Source organism: Dermacentor andersoni, chromosome 7, assembly GCF_023375885.2.
Source record: "Dermacentor andersoni chromosome 7, qqDerAnde1_hic_scaffold, whole genome shotgun sequence".
NCBI lineage: Eukaryota > Metazoa > Arthropoda > Arachnida > Ixodida > Ixodidae > Dermacentor > Dermacentor andersoni.
Genome location: NC_092820.1, coordinates 51,307,234 through 51,320,728, shown reverse-complemented (window position 1 = coordinate 51,320,728; position 13,495 = coordinate 51,307,234). Strand labels below are relative to the sequence as shown.

Sequence of the window (13,495 nt, the reverse complement as noted above, 5' to 3'; positions counted from 1 at the left end):
CGCCCGGATCCTGGAAAAATTGCCGCCGTCGCACAGTTTCCCGTAATACCCGATAAGAAATGTATACAGTTCTTTCACTTCACTTCAAGTACACGTGTCAGTGTCACCCTCTTAAAAAGCATCGTCCCGATGCGGCAAACACCAAAGCGGAAAAAAGAATCACAAATATAATAGAAAAGAGCAACAGGAAAGAAACAGTCCGTAATTTCTTCAGCGGGCGTAGAAAGTCTTAGGACGCACCACGTGGACGATTTCAGTTCGTGCGCGGCATCACTGTGATTGTAAAATGCCATCTGGCACGAACACATAATCCAGTGCGCCAATAAGTCGGATGATATTGTAGGGTCCGAAATAACATCGTAACAGTTTCTCCCTAAGTCGTCGTCGGCGTATTGGAGTCTAGGCCCATACACGGTCGCCGGGCTGGTATTCCACCTCGCGTCGTCGAAGATTGTACTGCCGGCTGTCGGTCTTGTACTGGTTTTTGATACGCATGCGAGCGAGTTGTCGCGCTGCTTCGGCGCGCAAGATATAGGCAGCGACGTGGAGATTCTCTTCGTCCGTGACGTGTGGCAGCATAGCGTTGAGAGTCGTCGTCGGGTTACTGCCGTTAACAAGCTTGAACGGCGCGATTTGCGTTGTTTCATGCACTGTTGTGTTATAAGCGAAGGTTACGTAGGACAGGACAGCATCCCCTTCTTGTGCTCGACGTCGTCGTACATTGCAAGCATCTCGGCTAGGGTCTCGTCAAGCCGCTCCATAAAGCCGTTCGTCTTGCGTCGGTATGCAGTTGTCCTCCTGTGGCTTGTCTGGCTTTACTGCAGAATGGCTTGGGTAACATGGTTATAACGGCGCGTTTTGAGGACAGGACACAGAAAGAATGCACAGAGGATAGCCACCTAACTTCAACTGTCGTCTCTGCATTCTTTCTGTGTACTGTACCAAAACGCGCCGTTATAACCGCGCTCCATCAAGCCATCAACAAACTAGCCTATCTAAGTCTCTTAATGGCTTAAGTCAACTCTACAATAAAGACCATTCCCCTGTCGGTGATGAGGACTTCCGTGGCACCATGCCTTTGCACGATACTATCGGCGAAGAATTTCGCCACTTCGGCTGCATTACCCTTCGGTAGAGCTTTCGTTTCAGCGAAGTGGGTGAGGTAGCCCGTTGCCACGGCGATTCACTTCTTCCCGGATGTTGATGTCGGAAATGGTCCCGAAAATGTATTCCTATTTCCTGAAACGGTCGGCAAGGAGGATCGATCGGCTCCCGCTGGCCCTGTCGGTGATGTCTTGCGCCCACTGGGGTAGCAAAGGGGGGGGGGGGGGGAGAGCAGTGGGCCAGTGGGGGGCGGGGGTGTCATATACGTCTGAAGACACGCGGAAATTGTTGATATCCTCGATTTCTTCGGCCACACCTGGGGGGGGGGGGTGACAGAAGACCTATGGGCCCCGGGTGCCAGACGACCTAGCTACGCCACTGCTTGCGTCGCTGGCAATCACAGCATGTATTTACTTAACGGGCGGCGTCGGCAGTCAGGCGTGGCCAATAGCACTTCTCTTGTATTCTTGTGAGCATACGGGAAAACCGAGATGCCCGGCCGTCTGATCGTCCTGTAAGGCGTGCAGGGCTTCTGACTGCAGTGCTGCGGGCACAACAAGGAGGTAGTCTGCGCGGGCTGGGGAAAGGTTCTTTACCAGGACGTCGTTTCGCAAGGAAAACAACGGCAATCCGCACCTAAATATCCTCGGGACAAAGTCATTCTTACCTTCCAAGTACTCACAAAGGCTTCTTAGCTCTGGGTCTGCTCGCTGCTACTCGGCAAAGTCGCCTGTGCTTATTGTTCCTAGGAAGGCGTCGCCATCAAGTTCGCCTTGCGGTGATGGGTCAGTCGGCATCAGAAGGCTTCCGTCCGGTCTTATAGACCACGGTGATGTCGAATTCTTGGAGTCTGAGACTCCATCGTGCCAGGTGGCCGTAATGATTCTTTCTTTGCCAGCCAACACAAGGCGTGGTGGTCGCTTGCCACGTTGAGTTGCCTGCCTTATACAGGTTGTCCCAGCTAACATTAGTCAGAGGTTAAAAATATGCGAATGCCACGTATCTGGACAGAACCAAGGCAATGTTGTTTGCCGTCGCTTGCAGGTACTTAGATTATTTGCTTTTTCATTCTACCTAATTAGGTAATTAGTATTAATTAATTAATAAACATCTCAAATGATATATGAAATGTGTCAATGAGAAAATTGTAGAACATGAAAAAATGACGATACACCTTTCTGTTGCTCAGTACGTGTTACATAAAAAGGCTTGTCCGAGCGTGAAACAAGCCGCAAATACACGCAAAGTATCTCGAACGGCCACTATGGCGGCAATTTTGCGTGCATTTGCGGGCTTCTTTCACACTCGGAAAAACACGTTTATGTAGCACGTATTGAGCAACGGAAAGCTGTATCGTGAGTTTTTCTACAATTTTCTCATTGACACTTTTCATCTACTTCTAATATTGGAGAAGTTGATTAAATAATTAGGACTAATTTTCTAATAAGGCGGAATGAAAAAATAATTTGAGTATCTCCAAGCGATGGCAAACAACATTACCTTGGTTCTGACCAGCTGCGTGGCATTCGATTATTCTTAAACTAGGGGTGAAATTCGCTGCGATGCCCTGTATGTAAGGCCGAAATTGCGCCGTAGCCCAAGTAACAACGGGGCTTTCTTTCTCCGTCGTAAAATAGTTCGTTTCCGCTTTTGACAGGGACCGGCTAGCGTAGGCTATTAAGCTTTCAATACCACCTTTCCTTTAAATAAGCAGGGCACCAAAGCCAGCGCCAGTTGCGTCGGCGTGTATTTCCATCTCGGCGTCTTCATCGAAGTGTGAAAGCACTGGTGGTGACAGCAGCCGTAGTTTCAGCTCCTGAAATGTGCCTTCCTGCTGTGTTTCCCATGTAAAGTCGACGTCACATTTAGTTAGCTTTGTCAGCGGCTCAGCGATACGTGAAAAGTCCTTGACAAATCGCCTGTAGTAGGCACACATGCCAAGAAATCTACGCACTGCCTTCTTGTCGATGGGCTGCGGGAACTTTGCAATGGCAGCTGTCTTCTGCGGGTCGGGGCGGACTCCAGACTTGCTGATTATGTGCCCTAGGGACAGAACTTCTTCGTAAGTGAAACGGCACTATTACGGCTTCAGGGTCAGCCCTGATGACTTGATGGCCTCTAAACTGTCTCAAGCCGCCTTAGGCGACCGTCGAAATTCCCGGTGAAGACGATGATGTCATCTAAGTAAACAAGACAGGTTTCCCACGACAATCCTGCTAATATCATGTCCGTCACGCGCTGGAACGTGGCAGGCGCCGAGCACAGTCCGAATGGCAAGACTTTGAACGCGTACAGGCCGTCTGGCGTGATGAAGGCGGTCTTCTTGCGGTCTCTTTCGTGGACTTCTATTTGCCAGTAGCCCTTCTTGAGATCCATTGAAGAGAATTATTTAGCTTTACAGAGCCGATCGAATGCGTCGTCTATCTGTGGGATGGGGGTATATGTCCTTCTTCGTGATCTGTCGACGATAATCGACGCAGAAATGTAGGGTTCCGTCCTGTTCCTTCACCAAGACTACAGGAGATGCCCACGGGCTTCTCGATGGCTGGATCATGTCGTCGCGCAATATTTCGTCGACTTGGTGCCTTACGGCTTCACGTTCTCGCGTCGACACTCGGTGAGCGCTATGGTGAAGTGATCGAGCGCACTCTTCGGTTACTATGCGATGCTTTGTAACTGGTGCTTGCCGAATCCTCAATGACGTCGAAAAGCAGTCTTTGTATCGTCGGAGAAGACCGCTGAGCTTTTAATGCTTACTATGCGGAGGTTTGAATTCATGTCCAAGTCGTGTTCGGCAACTATATTCGTTGAGGTAGATGCGACAGAATCTGAGAAGACAAACGCATTGCTGGTTTCCACAATTTACTCAATGTACGCGATCGTCGTGCCTTTGTTGATGTGCTTGAACTCCTCGCTGAAGTTTGTCAGCATCACTTTCGTTTTTCCTCCGTGCAGTCGAGCGATCCTTCGTGCGACGCAAATTTCACGATCGAGCACAAGACCTTCGTGGGCCTCAGTGACGCCTTCTGTGTCTGGGGGTGTTTCGATGCTGACGGAAATGACAATGCTGGACCGAGGCGGGATGCTGACTTGATATTCGAGCATACACAAGGCATGGTGACTGCAAGGGCTTTGCGACGGTACCGCTTGATCTTCGGACAGCGTTATAGATTTTGAGTTCAGGTCGATGATTGCGCCGTGTTGGTTCAGGGAGTCCATGCCGAGAATGACGTCTCGTGAACAGTGTTGGAGGATAACGAAGGTGGCAGGGTTGGTCTGGTCATGAACTGTCATTCTTGCCGTGCAGATACCAGTCGGCATTATTAGGTGTCCTCTAGCGCTCCGAATTTGAGGGCCTTCCGATGCAGTTAAGGCGGTGACTGCGTGGCCGTCGCGAAGCACAGCGAGGTCGGTGGTTGTTTGCGCGTTGGAGTTTATTGTTGGCGTCGGATAATGGCCGCGTCGAGCCGACCTGCGGTTGGAAACTTGTGTCGTCAGGTTTCTTTCGTCAAAGTATTCGTTGCTTCTAGGCTTTGTCGGGTTGGCGGCGTCTCGTTTAAATATCGTCTAGATAGTCTATTTGGCGTCTTCGTCGGCGGCGGAGGATCTTCGTCAATTCGACGAACAGCAACTGCAGCTCCATCGGTTGCTGCTTTTAGTTTTCCGGATATGTGCTGACGGATTGGCCCCGCGGGCTGTTCTAGTGTATGGTCGGCTCTTCGGCGAAAGGTATCGTCCTTGTGACAGCGAACGGGATAGACATATAGGACTCCACGGCGTTACGGCAATGTAGTCGGCAATATCACTTGGCCGTTCACCTTGTTGTGGGTGCGTTGCATTGACGGCGAACCCTCGCAGTCTCAAGTGCTGGTACGGGCATTGGCGGTAGATATGGTCGGATTCGCCGCAGCCATGGAAGAGGAAAGCATAGGAGAGACCCCGGCCAGCACGGACCTGTTGAAGAAAATGTGGCACAAGGCACGTGCTGTTTTCTGTAAATCAGCACTGGAACTGGAACCCCAAACGTCAACGTTGCCTTAGCAACCGCGCTCCTGAAGCTTTCGCTGCTGCTCTAGGCCTCTGAAAAGTGAGATAAGTTTCTTTCGGCCCATTTCTTTCTCGCAGCACATCTACTCACAAAATCAGCTGACTTTGGAGTGTGGTGTGAAAGCTTGAGTGTTTATGAGTGCGAGTGTCAGCCAGCAATGGACACACTCAAGTAATGACGGCGCGGGTCTTCGTCGTCTTTTTCAACGTGCCACGGTAAAGCACAGCGGCATGTCTGCTTCACTAAAACTGATATGGAAGTTTCGGAGCTTTCTTCTTACGTGCGTCGGCAGCATACACTTCCGGTGGCTCGTAGCAATGGAAGTTCAAAACTCGCGCCTATCTGCTCCGGCAAGCTTATTGGAGGCGCAAAGGCTGATGGCATACCGACATGGCCGCATTTCCGGCAGGCACTCTCCTATTTTGGTTCCTTCCTCCATGGCCGCAGTGATAGCAGAGCGGGCGGTGGCAGGGGGCGCACCGGATGTCCGTCTTCCTCTGATAGCTGCGCTGGGTGACGGGAGGGCGTGCTCGCTGTGGCGGCGGTGGGTGAGGGCATTGCGGTGTTACGAGGCTCTGGCGTGGTCGCGGAGGGGATCTTGGCGGCGGGCGATGGCGATGTAGGTTATCACTTCTGGCTGGGTCTGCAGGGATTGCGGTTGGACCTCAGGAACTCCAAGTGATCGCTGAACATCATCTTTCACGATGTCGGCCTGCGAGGCCACTTGAAGCTGTGACCTCACAAAGAGCTTCTGCAGTTCCTCGCGAACGACCGCTCTGATTGTCTCCCGCAGGTCGTCGCTGCCGAGTGCTTGGACGCCGGTGTGGCTCGCGGTCAGCGGTCCGTGATTATTGTGCCATCCCTGCATCTCGAGCGTCTTCTCAGTAGATGTGGTCTTGGAAATAAATTCAGCAACGGTCTTAGGCGGATTACGCATCAATCCGGCGAGAAGCTCTTGCTACAAACCTGTTGAAAAAGGCGAACTTGTTTTTCTCTTCTGACATGTCGGGGCCGCCGTGTGGGAAGAGGCGAGTCATGTCCTTCGTAAAGATCGCGATGTTCTCATTCGGCAGCTGCGTGCGGGTTTAGCAGAGGTTGGCTCGCTCTTGGCGCAGAACGCTCGTGAACGTCGGCAGGAAACCGTTGCGGAACAGGTCCCATGTGGTTAGGGTCGATTCCCGGTTCTCAAAACCACGTCCTGGTGCCGCCTTATAAGGTGAAGAACACTTGTCGCAGCTTGACGTCGGAGTTTCAATTGCCCGTTCATGTTTCCAGTCACTTATCCGGCAAATAATGATCTACGGATTATCGATGGTTCCTTGGGCTGCTGCAGCATAATGGGGGCGCTGCGGCTGTTGGGGTTGTTGGGGTTCTTGACTTGGCACGATCTTCTTGGTTGTCTTAGGTAGAAGTCCGCGTTCCGAGATCAGGTGTTGTAGCCTGCCAGCTTACTCGATGGTTCGGTCGGGACAACGATGGTGTTGTCTTCGCGGTCCGGGCTTTGATCGCGGCTTGTCGGGGGCGTCCGGCACATGAACGCAAAACACCTCCACCAGATGTCACCCGGTGGTGATGGTGAAGAACACAGTCACAAAAATGTAAATAGAGAAACTAACTCTTCATTCGGCGAACCTGTGCCCAGAAAAACCACTCCGATAGCGGCGAACACTGTCGACGATCGCCGAAAATCTGATCTGCCGGTCAAGCGCGTCGGCTTTTTACATGAGTCATCGAAGCTTCCGAAGTAATCGCTGGTGGCTGCGTGTCTCCCAGAACGTATTACGCATTTCTTGTCACGCATACAATCAGACTACGCAAGCTTCGGTGACAACAGACAGTGGATTGGATTGCTATAACATTCCAATAAGTCCCAACCATGCAGGCGCGTTTTGTGCTCAGCGATAAGCTTAAGGTGTGTGATGTGGGTGAAATGCAGTATCCGAGGAAAGCTTAAGTACAGACGCCAATAATTAGTTAAACATCTCTCTGCGGCAATGCAGCAAATATATACAGGTTGTGCGCATAAATTGAGCGAAAGCTTTAAAAATGAAAGGCACTCCGGACGCGAGTTGAATCGAATGCATGTTGGCACTGGTGTAGAGTTACTCAGGCTATCTATATTTTCCCCTTAACAAAGGGATTAGTTATAATGTTTAATTAATAAACTTTTGAAACATTGGCTGCAGACCCCAAGTGTGATACGAAAAGATTTAGCGCATCTTGGGAAACCTCTCAATAAATTGTTGCCAACACGGTATATCTCACGTGGTCCTCTTTTCCGCGTTCCAAAGAAAGCCTGCATAATATGAAAAAAATGCCACGTGACGGGGCGCTTGCGCACTGTTATTGCGCTGCTCTCACATGTGCGATGGATGAACAAGGTTGGCTGCAGCGAGACTGGCCCACGACAGGGCGCTTTGCCTGGTGTAGGTATCTGGGCATGCGGCTCTTATCGCATGACCGCGCAAATGCATGATGCTGACCAAGCGTTGTCGAAGCAATAAAGCGTCTAAGGCCACTAGAAAGAAAAGACGAAAGCAGCATTTTGATTCTGCTGTAAAGAAGGAAAGAACGAAGCACGTGGGAACGATGGAAGGTGATGACGGCTGCTACAATTTTGCCTTTTTGCGCAAATTACCTTGTAGTACTTTTCCAATTGAACGATGATGCTACAACTTTATATCTTAGGGCTCAAATAACAGCGGATAAATCACACGGGGACAAAAGTAATGCTAAAACAAAACCGTGGCTATATTCAAGGAAGATTACGCGTGTCTTCTTCAGACGATGACTCTTTTCGTAATGGCCCCGTCTGCTCTCCTTTTAACACTTACGGTCCACTAGACGTGATCTCGCACCCCACACATGCGCATCGCTTCGTGGTCACAGTATCGGGTGGACGCGTCTGGCTTCACACTTGTGCACTGTGACCGACGGGTCAGCCCATGAGAGAGTACGCCCGCAGGCTGTTCCAATTTACCGGTTGTAGATAACACCTTACGTTCCTCGTTGGAAGCAATACCAGCGAACTGCAATATATTCAGCGCTCCTCAGGCACCCGTATCGCTGCGTGTTCTCCACAGCAACGCTATTTGGCTGCGACCAACGTTGAGCAGCAGATATGGCTTAATGCACCGAGGAAAAAGCGGATATGGTTTTAGCTCTAGGTGCAGCAAGTGGATATAGAAGGCGCGCAGTTGAGCTATTTCAACGCTGGCATCCCGGTACGCGTCCGAGCTCCATGACGATGGTGCGTGCATATGAAACGCTGAGACAGACTAGGACTTTCACGAAGAAACGACATAAATCTTCAATCTTGGGCGAGGACATGGAGACAGATATTCTGTCAAAGTTTTCTTCAGACTCGCATGCAAGTGTTCGTAGTGTGGATGCTGAAGCTGGAGTGTCAAAGTCTTCAGTGTGGAGAGTACTTAAGAAGAGACAACTTCATCCGCACCACGTGCAGCTGCACCAGATGTTGGAGCTCCGCGATTTCCAAAATTGAAAGGACTTTGCAAACTGGATTATAATCAGGACGGAAGAGTACCCAGGCTTTGTCAACAAAATACTGTGGACCGATGAAGCTACCTTCTCACGTAATACCTACGTGAACATTCACAACGCTCACTATTAATGCGACGGAAACTCTGACTGGGTTTTGAAGACACATCACCGATATCAGTGGTCGGTTAATGTGTGGTGTCGAATAAAGCGTGGCACTATCATTGGCCCCGTTTTTTTTATAACACGCTTACAGGCGAAATATACGTGAGTGACATACTTGATGGGGCTTTGAGGATCTCGAGGATTTCCTTTGCGAAGTTCAAGTGGCAAGGATCAAGGATATTTGGTATCAGCATGAAGATGCTTCTGCGCACGGCCACAGTAAAGCTTGCAAATGGCTGCATGAACTATTCTCGCAGCAGTGGATTAAGTGGCATGGGCCCATTGCTTTGCCGGCATGGTTGCTAGATTTAACTCCTCTCAATTTCTTTCTCTGGGGTTACGTCAAGGACCAAGTACGCCGGACACCAACCAGAACATCAGAAAACCTAAAGGAAAAAAAAGATAAGGCAAGTCTGCAACTCCATCCCAGATACCATGATCAAAAACGCCTCGGAAAATGTGTCTATGAGCTACCAAATGTGCATTGCAGCAGACGGTGACTTCTTTAAATACCCGTTATGTTCAAAGGGCGCTTTTCGGATTGAAGGTCACTGGAAAATTATTTCGGCCTTAACGCCGCCTCCCCACCCAACCCCATTACACTCCGTCGGAAGGCTGCGAGGGGCGCGATCGGAGATCTTTGTTCGATACGTGTTCTGTTCGGTTGCTGCAACGTCACAAAGTTGCAGTATGCAAAATTTGCGAGAACGGGGTGGAGAGAGCAGCCAATCGGCAAGCGGTTAACTCCCCGGAAGTTTACTTCCCTCGTTTGTCGTCTGCTTGCAGACAGTATACAACAAAACGAAATGTTTCTCGTCTTCCAATGAATGAAATATTTATCTAAAAGGATTTTTTTCTTTTCAAGCTTAAACACGTTTTCAAATAGTTGTAGGTATGACTACTACAATTTATAACTATTATTTTCTCTGCGTCATCCCTAGGTGGTGTCGCGCACAGTGAGAAAAAAAATGGAGAATGAAACGACGGGAACAGTGGCGCACTTTTCAAGAGGCAGCAACAACATTTCAGTGGCTCGCTGGCACCCGATGATGGGGTCGATTTTGCTGTACAACCAATGCACTATTTGCCTTGAGGAACGAAATCGACGCCGGAATTCGCTTTCTGTCATTTCTCCAAACGCGCTTCGCAGCTCCACTCGCTCTTCTTCCTTGTCGAGCAACGCCAGCGCAACAACCGAATTTCCCAACACAAGCGCCATTTTCTCGAATTAAACTATGGATTGGATCCAAACGTGCCATTCCGCAGCCGCCGGTTGGATCCAATCCACTTCATCAGACGCGCCATGCGAAGCCGGTCTCCTAACGAGCGTATGATCGCTCAGAACTTCCCAACTCCCATCGGGTTCGGCGCCTAGCAGACGACGTGTCCGGTTGGAAGATTACTGACAGGAGCGTGGGGTCAATTTGACGTCACCAAAAACGTGGCCGCGCCCCGCAGCTGGCGACGTCGGCGCGGAGTAGGCCAATCGCGCGCGCCGGTAACCGAAGGAACGCGCCGAACAACCATCTCCGATCGCACTCCAGATCTTGCCCATTTCAAGCATGAAAAAATTAAGTTATGCTCTCGTTCTCTTTCGTCTCCTTAGACGCTTTATCGCTTCGGCACCGCTCGGCCAGCAGTACGCATTTGCGCAGTCATGCGATAAAAGCGACGTGCCCAGATACCTGCACCAGAGATAACGATCTGTCGCGCGCCAGTCTCGCTGCAGCCGACCTTGTTCATCCATCTCATGCTTGAGAGCAGCAAAATAACAGGGCGCAATCGCTCCGTCACGTGGCATTTCTTCATATTTCGCGGGATATCTTTTCAACGCGGAAGATAGGGCCTCGGGAGATATGGCGTGTTGGAAACAGTTTATTGAGAGGTTTCTTAAGGTGCTCTACAACTTTGCCTATCACACTTGGGGTCTGCGGCCAACACTTATATAGTTGATGAATTAAACATAACAAATCTGTTAAGGGGAAAATAAAAAAAAATAGCCTGAGTAAATTTAGGCCAGTGCCAATATAATGCATTCGGTTCAACTTGTGTCCAGAGTGCCTTTCATTTTTAAAACTGGCTCAAGTTATGTTGGACAACGTGTATAATACGCATTATAGCGTCCGGCGGATGTATAGTCACAGACTATAAGGTGTGATGTACTTGCTGAGTAGAGGAAGTTGTGAAGGAGTTGACTATAACATGAGAGAAAGACAGCTTTAAAGGCTCGATGCGGTGATGCATAGATAGTTGAAAGCTTAAGGTGGAAAACATGCGAACTAGGTGAAAAATCCTTGTCGTAGTGACGATACTTGAAGTGCGCGGTTTTCAGCCTTACATAGATTCAACTTTGTCGGTACGGGCGAAACTTGCTATAAGTAAATCGCGTTCGATGCAATATTTTCCTTACACCTGATATTCATAATACGCACATATATGTTACGGGATAACACCGGCGAGAAACACTTGCTATACCGAATAACTGTTTATGTCCGTGTTAACTTTTGTGGGGATTTAGGGAACTCGACGCGCCATTGTGCGGCCGCATTTCAGCTGTTTCTGCAATCCCTACGCCTCGCTCCCTCCTTGCTCCGAACCAGTTGTCAGCGGTGGCGCTCCACTCGCGGCGATATTTCGCGGTGAGGGCGGAGCTACGACATTACGAAGCAGCCCCTGGTAGCTGCTCTCTTGGCGTTAGCGTCTCTCTTTTCCCTTGGGACTGAGCCGGGTACGCACATGCTTACTCTCGTCCGCCGAGACCTTTGTGACGCGGAGTTGAGCTCACGCTTCCCGCACGGTGCCTTTGCCCGCGCGGGAAGCGCGTACCTCGCGTTGACCCCGTCCCGACGCTAAGCCGAAGAACGGGTGCCTAGTGCTCGCGCGAGTTCGTACCACGCCGAGCCGCACTTAACGGAGTCCCAAGCCGAAGGAGCTTGCCCGAGCTTTCGCGAGTTGGCCCATCGGTTATCGCGAGAGCAAGTAGCATAGCCGCCGGAACTTTTCCTAGCGGCGTGTCTCAGCTTGAGCCTGTGCTCTCGCAGCGACGTGCTACAGGCGCACCTGACTGCATTTTTCGCCCTTGGTGCGGGATCCCTTGGGTTCCCCGCCGCCGCGGGACCGGGAGTTTGTTCAGTGTCGGGTGCCGTCGGCTACAATAAACGGTTTCCGCTAACTCAGGGCAATACTGTGTTCTTGCGTGCGTCGCTCGGTAGCCCCTTGCGGCCTGAGCTCGTGCCTAGCGGCGCTAGAGGCTGACGCGACCGCTTGGCTCGCTAAGCTGAAATCCGCGGTGGTCGGTACTCCTGTGAGACACGAAGACCCCACAAATTATATCGAAGTTCTGTTGTATCACATTTTTGCAGTAAATCACATTGCGAACGTTTTAGGACATGAGAGGGCAACTTGAGTTTATTTCTTTATTTTATAACCGTTCTAGATCAGAACAGGAAGTGTACGGTAAAAAATTCCTTCGGTACCCACTATCCGTATAAACATATATTTCTTCCAAGCTGATATCGTCAAGAAAGAGTCTAGACTTACTTCGTTATGTCCGATACTTTGCTATATCCGTGTACAATTTACATCGAGTTTCGACTCTTCCCGATCGGTATGATAAGTCGCACAACGAAAGTTTCTCGATAGATCAGAATATAAAAAAGAAACCAATGTGCCTTTTATTACTTTTATAATTCATTTTTTAGGTCAAATCGGCAAGCGTCAAATACCAAGAATCCCAAGTGGCAGCGAATAGCACGAGCGTGGAAGAACTGGTTCGTAGGCCGATGACCGGCGAGTTTGTCCGCAAGGGCACCGTAGGCGACTGGAAAGGACACTTCTCCCCGGTGCAGGTGCAGCGCATGCTGGAGCTCATCAGAGTCAAGACTGCCGGGAGTGACGTCATGGACTTGTGGAAGGACATTGATATTCCCCGATGACAGATAGCAGGTTCCGCAGGTGTAATAAACATTTTCTTTTCATTCTATTTCTGCTGCTTTTTTTTCCATTCACTCGAGCTAGCTGTCTGGCTCGTGAGTGTAATTGACTTTCGAAAGGCATGAAACTGGCCCCAGTATTTTCTGAGCGTCGTTGCGTCTTTGAATGGCAAAGTCATTCTTGTTGTGCTTCTGAGAACCCGACCCCTTCAGCAGCGCCCGCCTAGACGACGACGGGCCCGGCGCTGCTTGTTAATGGGTACACTAAGAATCTCCCTTTATGTGGCAGTAACCACCGCATTCTATGGAAGCGGTAACGACCATCAACACCAGGCTCCTCAAATCGCTGCAAGCTTACTATCGCAGAGAGACCACTGGCAGAGAGACCACAGAGAGACCACATAAGTGATTCGCCCGCAATATTCATAATCTGCTATCCTACAAACCGAAACAGCAGACAAAGACTGACAGACAAAAATTAGAAAGAATCCAGAACTTAGCGGCCCGCTACGTTTCTGGGAATTATAGTAGATACATTAGTGTGTCTGGCATAAAACAGGAATTAGAATGGGAACCCCTTGCAGTAAGAAGAAGAAAGCTAAGGCTTAAATTTTTTCATAACATATATTACGATAAGATTGCTATTCCTAGGGAGAAGTACATTTTTCATCCACACTACAGATCCGAGCGGGTTGATCATAACCATAAAGTGCGTGAATTCAGGTCAAGAACCGATATGTTCAAG

The 13,495-nt window shown here is 49.9% G+C and overlaps 1 protein-coding gene across 2 annotated transcripts in view; it reads left to right on the top strand.

Annotated features, from left to right (window-relative positions):
• Positions 1-12,800, top strand: part of LOC126534451 (sulfotransferase ssu-1-like) — a 64,940-nt gene extending 52,140 nt beyond the window's left edge. For both annotated transcript variants that reach the window (XM_050181726.3, XM_055072908.2), the window contains exon 5: positions 12,520-12,800. In XM_050181726.3, the coding sequence (XP_050037683.2) occupies positions 12,520-12,753 (234 nt within the window). In that variant the 3' untranslated portion in view covers positions 12,754-12,800. The remainder of the gene's footprint in view (positions 1-12,519) is intronic.
• Positions 12,801-13,495: the final 695 nt, after the last annotated feature.